Source organism: Gossypium arboreum, chromosome 7 (assembly GCF_025698485.1).
Source record: "Gossypium arboreum isolate Shixiya-1 chromosome 7, ASM2569848v2, whole genome shotgun sequence".
Lineage (NCBI taxonomy): Eukaryota > Viridiplantae > Streptophyta > Magnoliopsida > Malvales > Malvaceae > Gossypium > Gossypium arboreum.
This window is the reverse complement of record NC_069076.1, coordinates 14,091,428-14,107,779: the sequence shown is the minus strand read 5'-3', so window position 1 is coordinate 14,107,779 and position 16,352 is coordinate 14,091,428. Positions and strand designations below refer to the sequence as shown.

The following is a 16,352-nucleotide window of genomic DNA, read 5'->3' as shown; positions in this document are numbered from 1 at the left end:
GTGACTGTTTTGTCATTTACCCCAAAGTTTGGTGACTGTTGGTGATTTACCCTTTTAAATAATAAGATGTCAAAGTTGAAACTTTTTACCATTAAAAATGAAAATGTGACAAGTGTATTGAAAAAAAAAAGAGTATTATTTAAATTTAATTATAATTATAATTATAATTATTAATATAAAATTATTTTTAATGATAAGTGAATTCCAATTCAACCCAAGTATACTCACATCAACAAACAAAAATAGAAAATTTTGAGCACCATTAATTAAGATATGATAATCAAAATATGGTAATTAAGGTAGTTGAGTTTAAAATCTTGTGTGTTAACTTGACGGTTTGGGTGTTTATTGGTACGTGTGACCTGAGTTTAAGTCGCACTATCTTCTTGTAATTAAGATAATCAAAGTATTGTAATTAAGCTTGTTATTGTTAGTGATTTACTCTCTTCTTGTAATTCACTAAATATATATATATTTTAATTCACTACAACGTGAAAATAAATTTAAATCAATTTCAAAATTTCAAAATATTTTAATTAAAATTTTAAAGTTTATATATATTATATTAATTTAAATTTTCTATTAACTTAATTATCAGTTTAAACACGTTAATTTGAAGTCATCTATACTTATTGCATGGTACAACATGTATTAAAAATAGTAAATTTTAATTACACTATATGCTTCTTTTTTGTATGGCTAACATGTCTATGTTATAGCTACACTATACAAGTGCATTTAAAATTTGGATTAAAATTAGATTTTAGTCATTGTACTTTGTAAAAGTTGTGTTAGTTCGTATACTTTAATTTAATTAATTATAGTATTTGTACTTTTGATTTAATCAATTTTAATTTTCGTACTTTTTAAAATGTAAAATTTTAGTCTTGACCCGAATAGTAACAATTAAATCCATTTGATTAAAGTCAATTACTAGTCATGTAGTCTATGTATAAATGTAGATTTAGTTCATTGTTTCTAATTGAACCATTCTAAGTCTTTATAATTTTTGAATTTTGGAATTTCGGTCTCGACATAAATGACAATTTTTAATCCATTAATTAGTTTTTTAATGAGTAATATGTGGAAATAATAAGTTGATATAGCATTACACATATGCTAATATGTTTGTTGCGTCAAACTTTGGAAATAACATAACATAACTTAATGAACAATTATCAATTAGTGAGGATTGAAATTTTAAAATTAAAAAAAATAGGGACCAAAAATATCAAATTAAAGTACAAGAACTAAATTCATAACTTTTGCTAAGTACAAGGACTAAAAGAAGAATTTAACCTAAAGTTTACATATGATTTAAATATACTCCTGCATCATATTTGAGATAGCACTTAAACTGACATAACGATAATGGACAGACCTAATTGATACAATATTTATACTTTAAGGATTCAATTCAAATATTTAAAAGTTTAAGGATGAATTTAAAATCAAGATTATAGGTTGGGATTTATTGTGGAGTTAACTCTTTTTTAGTTTAGATTTTCTTTTCCTTTTTCCTTTTAGTAAATTAGTGCTAATAAGATAAATATATATAAATATCTATTTGAATACAAAAATTTGTACCAAATTCAGTTGGCTCAAAGCGGTCTTCATTTTCAATCACAGTAGCGGCAGCAGCAATGTAAGCTTTCAACTACACTACAACTGTAGCAATTTCTTTCTTCCTTTTCTCAATTGCTTTCCTTTGCTTTGGTTGGTAAACAAGAAATTGAATTCAAATCTTCTTTTTCTACGTTTTTTAATATATATATATATATATGTGTCAGCTAATAAGATCTTATTGTTAGATTTTAGGGTTCAAATTTAACCCGAAATTCTCAGAAAACCTAGTTTAACTGTGCTACCAAAATGAAATTATAGTGTTTTGTTTTAAATTTTCGTGTTAACGTTGTGAAAAAAATTAGGAACAATTCAAGGAAAAATTTTCAGTGCCCCCTGTACTTGATACTTCAAATTTTATTAGTAAACCCCGGCTCCAGGTTCTGCTAATAATTGAAACTCTGCTAAGGTGACAGGTAAGGTAAGGCTGTGTGTGAATTTCATATATGTTTTAGTTCATTGCTTGAGTTTTATTGCTGCTATTCTGCTCTGCTGCAGCAGGAGCTGTTAGGATTAAGAAAAGAATAACTAGTTATTAATTTCACCCTCCTAGTGGATGTGCATAGAACTTGTTGTGTTGAAAGAACTTGATTTTCATGTTCTTTGATCTTGTAGAGGCTATGAATAGTGTAAAAAGAGGCGCCAGCTGAAGTTAAGAGAAGGTATTATTGTATAATATTTATTGAAACAATGTGAAAGTGGAAGTCAAAGTCGAAATATGATTTGAGAAGTGGACTGCAGATCTCATATTGAGGATGCATTGGTTTGTTTGGTTGGCTTATTGAGAAATGAGGTTTGCACATCAGTTTTGGAAGAAGAATAAGTGATAAGACAGCAGTCAGCTGTGAAAAAAAAAGTAGAAAAGTTTTATCATTAAATGAACTTAAATTGAACTTTGCTTACAATCTTTGAATGTGTGCACCCAAGAACCACTTTCAGTAATGACGGATCATAAATACTCCAGATAAGTATATTAGGGTCAAAGTAAATTAGCATTCTTTTATAAAACGGGAAGCTAGTCATTATGGATCTGGAATTGCCGCTTTTTCTTTTCCATAAAAACTAAAGTATAAACATTGGCATAGGCTTCATATGGCTGCTAATGATGCTTTCTTTCTCTTTGTTTTCAGGTCTCTTTACTGAGCATGATAGGTTTTTCAAACAAGTTCAATGTTTTCCATGGAAATAGATCTTGAGGTGCCTTCAAAAGAACAAGAGAAGTTAATTCCTGGATCAGATGAGAATAGCGATGTCCTGGACGCTGCAGAAGAAATAGATGAGGAAGATAATGATGGAACTCCTGCAACCAGTGAGCATGCTGTGGAAGCCTGTGAACCAAATTTGATAGAGAGTTTTACTGGTTGCGAGGACCATGTGGATGTGACTACTGTTGAAGCAAATATTCATGAAGGTGCCATTTTTGAGCCTCGAAATGGTCTGGAATTTGAATCAAAGGAAACGGCATATGCTTTTTACCGAGAATATGCTCGGTCTGTGGGATTTGGAATCACAATAGTTTCTAGTCGTCGTTCAAAAAGATCTGGAAAATTTATTGATGTAAAAGTTGCATGTTCTAGATTTGGAAGCAAGCGTGAATCTAACACAACTCTCAATCCTCGATCATGTCCAAAGACTGGCTGCAAGGCACGCATGCATATAAAGAGGAGGCAAGATGAAAAATGGGTAATCCATAGTTTTGTAAAAGAGCACAATCATGAGATTTGTCCCGATGATTTTTACTATGCTATCAGGGGAAGAAGCAAGCAGCCTGGTGCAGTGTCATGCCAAAAGAAAGGCCTTCAGTTGGTTCTAGACGAGAAAGATGTAGAATTGATGCTTGATTTTTTTATGTGCATGAAGGATGAGAATCCAGGTTCCTTTTATGCAATTGATTTCGATAACGAGAAATGTGCAAGGAGTGTGTTCTGGGTTGATGCAAAAGGTAGGCATAATTACAGTCACTTTGCTGATGTGGTATTTTTTGATACCTTTTTTGTTAGAAACAAATACAAGATTCCTTACATTCCTATTATTGGAGTAAATCATCACTTCCAGTACATGTTGCTTGGATGTGCCCTTATTGGGGACAATACTACATCAGCTTTTGTTTGGTTAATGCGTTCATGGCTTAAAGCAATGGGTGGACACGCTCCTAAAGTGATACTTACTGATCAAGACAAAGTTTTGAATGAAGCTGTTGCTGATGTGTTTCCTGACTCTCGCCATTGTTTCTGTTTGTGGCATGTACTAAGTAAATTTCCTGAACATTTGAGTTGTATTATGAATCAGAAGGAGAATTTCATAAAAAAGTTTAATAAATGCATATATATGTCTTGGACGCATGAACAATTTGAAAAGAGATGGTATAGGATGGTTGACAAGTTTGAGCTGAAGGAGCATGAATGGGTTCTTTCATTATATAATGATCGGGAAAAGTGGGTTCCTATTTATATGCGGCATATATTTTTAGCTGGAATATCTACAACCAATCGATCTGAAAGTGTTGCATCTTTCTTTGACAAGTTCATGCACAAAGCAGCTACATTCGGTGAGTTCATTGAGCAGCTTAAATCATTCTCACTAGAGTTGTATGAAATGGAAGCCAAAGCTGATTTTGAAACCCAAAGTAAGCAACCTGAATTGAGATCTGTCTCAGCTTTTGAGAAGCAAATGTCCATGATCTATACAGATACAGTGTTCAAGAAATTTCAGGCTGAGATTTTGGGAATTGTGTCTTGTCACTTACAGAAGGAAAGCGAAGATGAGGACAATGTTGTCTTTCGAGTTGATGATTTTGAAGAACGTCAAAATTTCCTTGTAGCTTGGAGCAAAAGAGAATTTGACATATGTTGTTTATGCCGTTCATTTGAATACAAAGGATTCCTTTGTAAGCACTCCCTCCTTGTTCTCCAAATGTCTGGTGTTTCTGACATTCCATGCCACTATATATTAAAGCGTTGGACACAAGAGGTGAAGATTAGGCAAACTCTAGGTGAAAAATCAAACAGGCTTCATTATCGTGTGCAACGTTTCAATGATCTATGCAAGCGAGCCATCAAATTGGGTGAAGAAGGTTCTTTATCTCAAGAAGCATATACTATTGCACTACAGGCATTAGAAAAAGCCTTGAAAAATTGTGTCAGTGTGAACAACACTGGAAAAAGTGTTTGTGAGCCAAGCACGTCATCTGTTCATGGTCTTCTTGAGACTGATGCGGAGAATAATTGGAATGCAACAACCAAATTGTCTAAGAAGAAGAAAGCATGTAAAAAGAGAAAGGTTTGTTTAGGCTCAGTGTTTGAAATGCAGATTCTTCAACTATATTTTTGGCAATATTGTATAGGCCTTTAGAAATAGACTATTTTTCTATTGTAGGTTCATTTTGATTCGGAAGGAGTATCTATGGGACAAGACAGCTGCCAGCAAATGGTTTGTTGCCCATCTTACATATTTTGACTGAATATAAGCAATTGATTGCAACATTAGCATAAAAAATATTAATCCTCATCTTTGATTTTGCGAAACAGACAAGCTCAAGAGCCAATGCGCTAGATGGTTGTTCTGTTTCTCAGCAGGACATGCATGGGATGGTATGGAATATCCTTTATACAAACGTAGTGGTTTGTTATGATGAGGCTGATTAGCGATATGATTTCATTTTTGGCATCTAACACAACTTTTGTAGGCTGTAAGCTCTAGAGCCCCAACTCTTGATGGTTACTATGGTGCTCAACAAAATATTCAAGGAATGGTATGGAGTTTCTTAATGATCACATTATAATGACACGCTTTTTCTGCCTTCAAATGGTAAAATGTAAGGCCCCTAACCATGTTTATCTTGATTATAAATAGCCTTATTGGTTTCGTACTTTCTGCAGGGACAGTTGAACTCAATTTCTCCGTTTCGTGGTGGTTATTATAGCAATCAACAAAACTTATTAGGGCTGGTATGTCCCAACTGTTGGGATTTTCTGGCATAATGTTCTGAAAGCAATATAGTTCTCTAACCTTATCCTTTTTTAACTTAATAATTATCTTTAGGGACAGCTACATTCTCTAGCAGCCAGTGATAATCACTACGGGAACCAACAGAATATGCAGGTACTGAGACTAAACCTGCTGCTGGTTACTGCCCTCTTTTCTTTTGCTGATTTTGTTTGATGAAACTATTTCATTTTACATATAAAGTGATTCAGAATCGGTTAATTTATCCCCCCTGGAACATTGTTGCAGGGTCATCTTCCCTTTAGAGCACCAGCCATGCAGGGTTTTGACATTCAAGAAGGCCTGCAAAATGAGGTACGCACTTTCTTAGGATAAAAATCATTAACGGTTTGCTGTGAATAATGATGCATGCCTTTTATCATGGATTCATTACTCTGATTGCAGGAGCGACCCCTGGACTCGACTCATTTTCTCGGTATTGCATCAAAGCATCTTCATGATAAGCTCCTTTCCTAGTAGCTGCAAATAGTAACATTTCTGTACATTAATACTACGAAAAAGACAATATTAACATCATGATGTTGGTAGGATAAGTTTTATTCCTTTAGGGTTGCCCAAATTCACAAGTCGAGAATATATCCTTATTTTTTTTTCTGGAAATGAAAACCCCAGTAAGCTTTCTAATGAACTTGACAGTTAAATCCAAGTTGGCAATGCTATTTGAAGAATTTAGTGTTATTGGTATTAGGTAAAAGGTAAAGGTTTTTAAAAAGAAGGGGAAAAAAACACTTCCTGCAAGCAAAACCATGGAGCATAATTGTTTAAGGAAAATAGTAGTATAGTAAGCCATATAAATAAAGTCATCTTAAGTTGATTTGCCAAAAGTTCATTCATCCAAAATAGCTTTGAAGTGTTTGGAAAATATTCATCTGCTGTAAACTCTTCCCAAGTTGGAATAATGGAATATGAATTTGAAACACATCATGCAACTGTCATTCACATTAAATTCTAAATGATTTTGAATATAATATTTGGAATAAATGGATATTGATATTTTAATTCGAATGAAGTTTAGAACAAAATAAACCTAAAATATTAATAATGATAAAAAGGCCACAAGTAGCCGTTATCTATTTATCATCTTTAATATTTTTTATTAAAAATTTCTAGAGATGATGTCACCTTTGGTGCTTAGGGGTGGTGGTATATGCTGATAAGGTTTCTGGTATTCTTAAAATGTGAAATTTAATTCTTAATTTTTGAAATTTATAAAATTTTAAATTAATACATAATAAAATTATATTTTGTCTCTTTAAAAGATAAAAAAATTATTTAATCTTTTAAAAATTATAAAGATATTGTAATATTATATTTTAGCTATTATAAAATTATACAATTTAATTTTGACCTTGTTAAAAATTATAAAACATGAACTGAGAAGGAGAGTATTTTCTCCTTTCACCATAAAAAATTGAAACAAACGGCATAGGGATTTTGTTAGCATTTTGAGAACCTTATATATATATATGCTTTTATATATATATATATATATATGAGTGATGGCAATATTTTCTTGTTGAATTGGTTGGTTGTTGAATGGTATGAACATGCTAAGTTGAATGATTTTGGTTGCTTAAAATGGTCAGTTTAAATATGCTATATTAAATGGAGTTGTGAAAAAAAATTAGTTTCACCCGTGTTGGTACTATACATACATAAAATGTCTAACGTGGTATTTAAACTATCAACATGTGTTTCATTATGGTATCTGTATTTTCATAAAATGTCTAATGTGATACATGTACTTTAAAAATGTCTAATATGATAAGTGAACTATTAATGTAATGTTAGCATCGTGAATTGTTAAATTAGCCAATGAAAATCTGACACCTATAATTTTTTCCCAACACAACTCTAACGACATGATTATTGGTGTCACACATAAGTAAAAATGAATGGTTTTTTCCAATTAGAATTCACAATAATCGAATAATCAGAACTGTGTGAAGTGATAAAAGATAAATAAAAAGCACAATTGAAGGTTCATCTAATAAACAAGTCGAGATACAGCATTGCATCAGCTAGAATTGCCTTTAGATGGTTGCATTTTCCAGGTACAGTTAGATTTTTTCTTGGCATCCTTCTTAAATCAGAAGATTGGCTTGTGATTTTGAGATCTTTCACCCATAATTTAAGTTAAAAGAAGTATATAAAAATATAATTATTAAAATTAAATGAAGTTTTGATTAGAAAATAAAATTGAAATTTTAGAAATGTTGAAATATTGTAGTATTTTATACAAAATTATTAAAAAACCATCATGATAATAATATTGATTACTTTAAAAAAGATTTTAGTCATTTCTAAAATGGATTAAGATTTTTAAGAAAATAGATGTAAACAAAAATCAATTAAATCGTTTAAAAGAAAAAGGATAAAGTAACATTTAGGAAATAAATTTTCTAACTTGGTTTGTGGAAATTTTTGTCTACATTAGTTTTGGAACTTGATAGCTTTTATTGAATTGGTTTCTCAACTTGAATTCTATTAAAGTATAGTAATATGACACTCTGTGGCACATCACGAGACCTAATCTCAAAATGCCATGTCAACATACTTTTATGAAATTCAAATTCAATGACCAAATTTAAAAAAGCTGTCAAGTTTTAAACTAAACGTGGACAGAAAAAATTCAAAAACCAAAGTGAAAAAATTACCAAATTCAAAGATTATTAATTATTAATTATATTTTTTTTAAAAATTATATATTATATACTTTTATTTATATATTATGTAATTAATACCTATAAAAATTAAATATATACACTAGTTAAATATTAAAAAATTGTAAATTATTTATCCCTATTGGTACGGATTGGAATTGTGTTATCTCATCCCAATATTGTATAAAAAAATTCTTAACTTTTTCTTAATATTGAATTTAACATACTTAAAACTCATATTATATATATATATATATGATGTACATGAACACTTCTAACAACATTCCGCCTTTGCATTACCTCTGATTTTCATGCAAGTGAATGGTCAGAGGGAAAACATGTATGTATGATATTTTGCCAATAATCCTATAATCTTTCTTCTTTTTCTCTTTTTCCTTTTCCAGCAATCTGAATCAATCTCTACCATTTGTAGAGTAAACCCATATATTTAATTTCCTTTTCAGTAAGTCCAAAAATACGTTGTACACTTTCTCTAAGTTTAGATACAAAGGTGAAGAACAAATATCAATGGCCATTAGACCTCCTCTTTAGCTTGCACCACAATCCATTCTTGGTGTGAATTGTTGCTCCTGTAACTAGCTCCACGGATTCAGGAGATCCTCTTAGTTCCACATCAAACTTTTGCAACAACATGGCTAATGCCACAGTTGACTCCATGAGTGCAAATTGATCTCCCACGCACTTTCTCGGTCCCCCGCCGAAGGGTAAGAAAGCAAAATCAGATATAATCTGGCAGTTGAAAATAATAACAAACATGCATATAAGAAACATGAATTTTGAGCATGGTGTGGTTTGATTGAAACATTGAGTTTATGATGATAAACCTCATTAGGATATAATGCTCCGGGGCTCCGAGACGGGTCAAAACCAGCCCATCCTTCAATGCCTTCACTCTCCTTTTGTACCTGAAACCTCTCTGGAACAAAATCATGGGGCTGGTCCCAAAAATATGGAGATCTATGAAGATTATATACCTGAAAGAATTATGTTTTGAAAGATGATGTCAATGGAAACGCCAATAGGACTCAGAACAAGAAACTTTCTGAAAGGGTTTATGAAGAAGCAAATACTGGTTTAACTCACAGAAATGAAGATGTCAGTCCCTGCAGGAATGGTGTAGCCATCTTTGTCACCTTTGTAACCACCTGTCAATAAAAACCTTAGCTTTTAAGCCCAAAATTAAGGAATCCATTTACGCCCAATTTGAAACCACTGATATATGTTGCAGCAAATGGCTTCTCTTTTTTTTTTTTTTTAATCATTTAAAAATTTCATATGCTTTCATCTTACTTTCCCTAGATCACCATGTAACCTTCCTCATATAGTCACATGATCATAAATTTCAGTTATTTCCAACTCTCTTATTTTCCTTCCATTAATCTTTTTCAGCTCTTTAATCCGTGAATGTTCACCTTATAATCGCCTTCTACTACATAAATGACCTATATGCTAACAACTTCAAGCAATAACTGCACATGCTAAATATATCAGCTCCAAAGAATAACATCAATCTCCAACAATATGTTGCTTGTTAAAACCAAATCCAAGAGTCTGAAACCCGTGAGAGAGAGTCTATATGAGATATACCTGGTAATACAACTTCTTCAAGTGCACGTCTGATAAGCAATGGAGGTTGAGGATATAAACGAAGAGACTCTACGACAATAAGTCTTATGTACCTAAAGGGAACGGCAGAATCCAAAATAACATTATACTTTGAAAAGATCCAATATACCTGTAACCGATCAAATGGAAATGATTGGCTTTGTGTGTAAGTAATAGGGAACAAATAATAGACATCTTATTTGTGAAACATTAGTGTCAACTTAAGACTGCATGGTATTTTGTTAACATATATTGAAGCTTACTCAACTTTGGGCATCAAAGGCAAAAAAGAAAAAAAAAGGAGAGAGTACAATTTGACCACTAAAACCAATAATAATATTTTAATAATAATGTCCGTCATAATTACATATAACATGCGTTAGCCCCTTTCAGCATGCTACTTATCATGTCACAGGCTGCACTAGTGGACTTTTAGAAGCTAATCATAGCATAGAACGAGCAGCAGGAAGTTTTAATCAAAGCGGTGACGTGGAGACTTACTCTAACTTTTTAATTGATTCAAAAGTTGGTCTCTCTTGGCCGAGAACTGAATCGACCTCCGCTTGAGCTTTTCTAATTTTAGATGGGTTCTGCATTTTCACCAAAATACCACACATAAGTATGGCTAAAAATAGTGATATATATTGTCCAAAAGTTGGTACTAGGAATCATACTTGTGCAAGAAGGAAAACAGCCCAAGTAAGAACAGCTGCAGTTGTTTCATGGCCAGCAATAAGCATCGTCATTAGATCATCTCTCAGCTGTTAAAAAAAAAGGCCACAGGGTTGAATAAAGCTCAAAGCTAAATACCAGTTTCGTGCATTATTCAGAAATGTCAAAAGATTTATTGTTTAGTGGCAGTTTGAACCAGCCAAATAATATTTCTACACCTACATTGAATCAGAAGACGTATTTATGCTGCCCAAAATAACATCAACAAGAAGAGAAAACATATGATATTGAGTTAATCCTATTTCTCGAAATACAAATCAGCGAGGGATAATTTACCTGACGATCATCAACATCAGCTCCCCTCATGTCCACCAAAAAACGCAAAACACTTGCATCCTGAAGTCATTATAGTTACGATATCTACATTTCAAAAGGGTCTCTAAAACATATGACCGCCCATCTATAGAAGGAACAGGAAACATTTAGTTGAAGGACACTTCAATGAGGATGTAACTGCACCTTAATATTCAAGTAGTCCCTTTGCTGCAGCTTTTCAACATCGGCTTCCTGCCATCAAGCATTAGCAATATTCGACATTTAGTTTATATTGGAAATCCTAGAAAGATTAAACAACTTTCATTGCATTCTCCGAACAATGGTTTTCAGTAAAAAAACATAAACAGAAAAAAACATGGTTATCAATAAAAAAACAATAAAGAATACAAAACTAAACAAAAATGAAGTTTGGGGAGGGGGATCGGGATTCTTAAAACAAATAAGTGTGAGTGAGAGTGAGAGTGAGAGTGACACTCCTTTATGGATCCAAACCTGTCTGCTATCTTTTGCATTTCTGATGAGTCCATCAAGGCAGTCATTGATGATCTTAAGGTCATAGTGGAACTTCCGTTGTCTAGGTACCACCCACCTTGCCAGAGGAATTTTCCAGTATGGGATGTAAAAGGTAGATCTATGCTCAGCTTCAAAGAGAGTACCATACACTGCCTGCAATGTTGTTCAGAAAGGTGAGTAGGAAACTAGACCTTAACTGTGGCTCAAACCATAATGATATCATGCAATGTAACCAGCACATTCGAGGTTATAGTAAAGTTTAAGCTTAATACCTAAATAAAGAATTATTCAATCAGAAAAACTTCAAAGATCTTTTTGTTGCAAACTTCTGTTTATCACAGCAATGGTTAACTATCAGACATTAAAATGGAGAAATCTACTCTTTTGATCCAGCCAAAGGGAAAAAATTGCTTGAAATATTTTGCATTGTTGGGGAGTTCCTTTGCCAGAAAGAGACTGTTTACGGACAAATTTGTACCTTAATGTCTCAAACAGTATCATATCCACACTTAGGATTAGGGCATTTTAAATCCTCTCTGCCCTTGCATTTTCTGATTATTGATCTTTCCTTCTCTCTACTAAATTATAGGTTCAGTCATTATCTATAGCAAAAAGTAACGCAAGTTAAAGAACAGATTACAGGACTGAATCACAAATGAGCAGGACTCTACTCAACAAAGCCTCACTTCAGAGTTAACCAACATCAAGTAATATTTCCCCCATCTTCAGCAAAATCCTTATTTTTATAAATTCATAATTTAGCCATTGTCTCAAAAGTTTAGTTGAAACTTTTTTGTAGTTTCCTAGTCCTAATTAGCACCTCAGTCCACAATGCCACAAACATTCAGAAACTGTACACCCAGCTATGCCATCAACATCCTTTCTCAGGCCTGTAATGGATGTGTTAAGGTGAAGGATCCAGGAAAGAACATATAAACTATAAGTTGTAATTCACATGGGACAGGATAGTAACAAGAAAATCTCAATTTTGCTCATCTGGTTCTGATGGGAAATTTGCAGTATAAAAATTTGCCATACATAGAGAGGGTTGAGGAAGCAGCTAAATTTGAGCAATTCATAATGATAAGAATGATTTCATGGTCCTTCACATGACTATTTGAATTTAGTTGCAGGCACAGGTATGGCACAGGCATAGCAAAGAATATTAGCTAATAAGGCTTGCCAACTACATCACTGGAAAATATAAATGTGACAAATAGGATAGAAAACATTTTAGTTTAATATGTGCAGGAGTTTATTATTTTACTCGGCTACCGGTAAACCATTAATTAAAAGAAATAGAGTACCATGCTGAGGTGCTCCGCAAGGGATAAATGCAACAGAATTGAAGATTTCCAGAAAGTATTGTCGGACCTGAATTACAGGAGATTCTTTTGTAACAGAACCAAAGTCATAGTTGAAGACACCGAGTCCAATAATATCCAGAGCTAAGCTTGAAAATTCTGCTTCAAGGTCTAACTCAATTGCATCTCCTCCACGTGAACGTTCTCCATCTAAAAGCTTTTCAAATTTTTCGGCTGTTCGTCCAGAACAATCAGTGAATACTTTGACCATAGCTTCCAAGTATAGTGCATGGAACCCAGGAGCAATAACTGCATATTTTTAAAACAAATTAAACATTACCAAAAATATTACTGGTAAGAATTTTTTTTTCACCTCAATAGAAACGATAATCATAAATTTTGAAAGCCATGAATATCTCCAGAGACTACAATAGTTTAGAATAAAATTAGAATATTATCTTTAGCTCAAGTTTACTAGGTCCAGATATTAGGTGTTGACAATACAAATCATGCTCTCAGACTAGTCTACTCGAATGAATGCCATGTTTATGGAACTTACCCCTTTCTTTTCTCTCTTATATATATACCAGATGAGACACTCTAAGGCCACTCTACTCAACTCTCTCAAAATCCTTAAGAAAATTTTCTTCCATTTCTAAAATCTTGATATCTTCTAGGAAATATTTTAATCCATCTTTATGCAAAATTCAAAGCCAATATGAGCGGTGGAAATAGGATAAACAATCACACAAACACTTGAAATATGTATAGCTTTTGTCATCATCGAAAAGAAAGGATTTTGAGCAGATATGCATGTTGACCAAATATGATGGAACAAAACATGTGATGCATTAAAAGAGAAACATATAGACATTCACAAAAAAATACCTCAAATTCACAATGAGCATCAAGAGAATAACAAATCTAATGATTTATTAAAATGTTAAAGAAGGAACCTGGAAAATGAAGTTCATAATAAAGTTGATGAAATTGCAGTATGTACATATATATGTATGCATGCATGCATGCATGCACGTGTATGTGTATACATATTCTGAACCAATCAAATTTGTATTACCGAGTCAGTCTGAAAGGAGCAAGTGTTGGTTTTTTACTTTAAGTTCCCTAAATTTGAGCCTCTGGGTACATAGTTTCAAGATCAGAAGTGTGTGCTTAAAATAAAGCAATAAAAGCAAATAAAAAAAATCATAAATGCTAAAGATAACTATCAGTCAGAGAACAAAAGAAGTGCCTTTTGTTCCCATTATATGCAGATAAACTTCAACAGCAAATAACATAAATTTCATACCTCTTCTCCTTTGTTTCCATGTGTCCAGGTCGGCAGGTATAAGTCCTTTCCCCATTATCGGTTCTAGTATATCAGCAAGAACTCCCTAGGTAAATATCGAAATTTTGGTAAATGGATTCAAAATTTTAATCAAGAAAAAAAAACATGGTGGCTGACAAGCTAAGCAATTGCTTGGCTCATTGTATTTGATTATTAGAAACCTCACTGATTATATTTATTTATCTTTCAATGTCAAAGAGTTTGTAACAGTATTCAACAGGAAAATGTGGCAGAAAACAAATCATGTAAAGGCCTCATTTAGATGAGGTGCTACAAAGTCCATTTCATTAGTCTGCATCTAAAATCATAGTTGATAATCAACTATAGAATAAGAAAACAGAACTCAGTCTTTTGATGCATAGGTTTCTAGTGAAAACACAAAGGAAACAGAAACTTTTTTTATGCCAGGTTAGCATATAAAAATGTCTTAACATGATACAGTTAGGGTCAAACAGGAAATAACAGATTAAAGTTTTTGAAGGGCAAGGAAATCAATTACCAAGATGTAAAAATTGGTACCTTGTCAAAGGAAAACGCATTTTCGCGAAGAATATGCTTGACAACAATAGGATCTGATACAACAACAAAAGCTTTTGGTCCAAAAGCAAGTTTATACACCGAGCCATGCTGCCACATCAATTAAGATATTAAACAAAAGTAAAAATCAGAAACCTCAGATCATCAAGAACGATAAGCAATAAAAGGACTATAGTTCATGACAATGGGAAAATAAAATTGAGCCACAAGGTTACACAGCATAATAACTGTTATGATTCACATATGTATTAGCAACTAAAATTTTCCGGACAATCCAACATTTAAGACATGAGATTTCCAATCAAATTCTCATATCCAAATCTTGGGACGGGGGCTTATGTTAGCTATGTTAATATTGGACAGAATACGATTACATGATATGGAAAAAAAACTAAAAACATAATACAAACACGACATGGAGAAATAAACACGAACACACACTAACATACAAACATGCCAAAACCTTTATGACAGGAAATTATTAACTTGTCAAAACTTATATAAATATAAAATAACTTAAAACACAATTATGACACAAGAAAGCACTCAGAAACAGAATGAATTGCCAGGTCTAGCTTATGGGATAGTAGAAGTCACCTTTGTGTCAAATTCCAATAGGCCATCAGTTGTAGTAAGAAAAACAAAACTATTGGCAGCTCAAAAGTTCAATTGAACCTCTGCCAACTTCCAATTATATAAAACATTAGAAAATGCATGCATGGGGGCAGAACCAGAAGAAGCAGAGGTGATCACATCACAATAAATTCAACATAGTATCAAATCATTAATGGTACCTATATTAAAAACTTGAAAAAAATAAAAAAGAGTAAATGAAGTACAGTACCTCTAAGAACCAATCATACAAAGAGAAGAAGAGAGGTCGACCAAACAAATCAGAAACAGCACCTTCAGCAACAGGCATAGAACCAAGACTTCCTCCACTTAGGAAATTGGTAAGAAGGTTGCTTAAATTATCCAAGAGATTCCTTTTAGCTTTAGGTTCTTTGGTACTTGTGGATTGACATCTGCAAAAAGAAATTCAATCAAAATACGATCAATAAAACAAATCCAAATCCGAACCGTTCTCACTCCTAAACTCCACTTACAAGAAAATATTTGAAAAAAGGAAGTACCCACCACCTACTTTGCACCTTTCAACTTACCTGATGGCAGCAAAGGCTTTTAGTTTTGGGTTGAGAAATGAAGGAGGTTTTGAGACACCCAAAAACATGAAATCACTGGTTCGTAAACTTCCACGAATGGCAGGTGAGGAAAGGTGCAGAGATGAAACGGCTGCTTCCATTGGGAATAAGGCAGGCAGCTGCTTTGGGTAGTTCAGTGGAGAAAGCAGAGATTAAGATAATGGATTATGTTGGCGTTTGTGGGAGATGGTCATGTTCCATTCCATGTGCCCAACACTTTCCACTAATGTACAACACCCCACCCCACCCCCAAAAAAAAAAAAAAAATCCGAGTACTTATATTTTTGTCACATTTCTAAAGTGGGCGACCAATTGTGGTGTTTTGATTGGGTTTTTACTTATTTAATCTTATTTTTAACTACACACCTAATTTCATAAGATATTTTCAATGAAAAAATTTCTAGAAGCTTGAAAATTGTTTAAAAGTTAATTTTATAAATGAAAGTGCTATTTTGAAATGAACAATCATCGTATTACAAATGTGATTAATTATTATAATATTTTTTTATAACATATAAAAACT

At 32.8% G+C, this 16,352-nt stretch overlaps 2 protein-coding genes across 4 annotated transcripts; one reads left to right on the top strand and one right to left on the bottom strand.

The window, feature by feature from the left end:
* The first annotated feature begins 1,359 nt into the window (after window positions 1-1,359).
* Window positions 1,360-6,256, top strand: LOC108475944 (protein FAR1-RELATED SEQUENCE 2). Of its 3 annotated transcripts, XM_017777983.2 has the most exons (9): window positions 1,360-1,645; window positions 2,754-4,902; window positions 4,999-5,052; window positions 5,151-5,213; window positions 5,309-5,374; window positions 5,502-5,570; window positions 5,665-5,724; window positions 5,857-5,922; window positions 6,013-6,256. In XM_017777983.2, exons 2-9 carry the CDS (start codon window positions 2,794-2,796, stop codon window positions 6,082-6,084), a joined length of 2,559 nt encoding a protein of 852 aa, XP_017633472.1. In that variant the 5' UTR covers window positions 1,360-1,645; window positions 2,754-2,793; the 3' UTR covers window positions 6,085-6,256. The 3 variants fall into 3 exon arrangements, 1 of the variants encoding a protein (XP_017633472.1); XR_008286007.1 differs by lacking the exons at window positions 5,857-5,922; window positions 6,013-6,256 and having other exon boundaries at window positions 1,376-1,645; window positions 5,309-5,430; window positions 5,665-5,710; XR_001870065.2 differs by lacking the exons at window positions 5,502-5,570; window positions 5,665-5,724; window positions 5,857-5,922; window positions 6,013-6,256 and having other exon boundaries at window positions 1,381-1,645; window positions 4,981-5,052; window positions 5,309-5,340.
* Window positions 6,257-8,700: 2,444 nt separating this feature from the next.
* LOC108487466 (cytochrome P450 97B2, chloroplastic) lies at window positions 8,701-16,078 on the bottom strand. Its single transcript, XM_017792127.2, has 14 exons — window positions 15,791-16,078; window positions 15,472-15,652; window positions 14,610-14,717; window positions 14,052-14,136; window positions 12,813-13,051; window positions 11,418-11,591; window positions 11,109-11,156; window positions 10,926-10,985; window positions 10,592-10,678; window positions 10,419-10,507; window positions 9,900-9,991; window positions 9,396-9,457; window positions 9,137-9,286; window positions 8,701-9,041 (listed from the first exon to the last, which is right to left on the bottom strand). The coding sequence occupies exons 1-14, from the start codon at window positions 15,928-15,930 to the stop codon at window positions 8,817-8,819; spliced, it is 1,740 nt and encodes a 579-aa protein (XP_017647616.1). The 5' UTR covers window positions 15,931-16,078; the 3' UTR covers window positions 8,701-8,816.
* Between the last annotated feature and the right edge of the window lie 274 nt (window positions 16,079-16,352).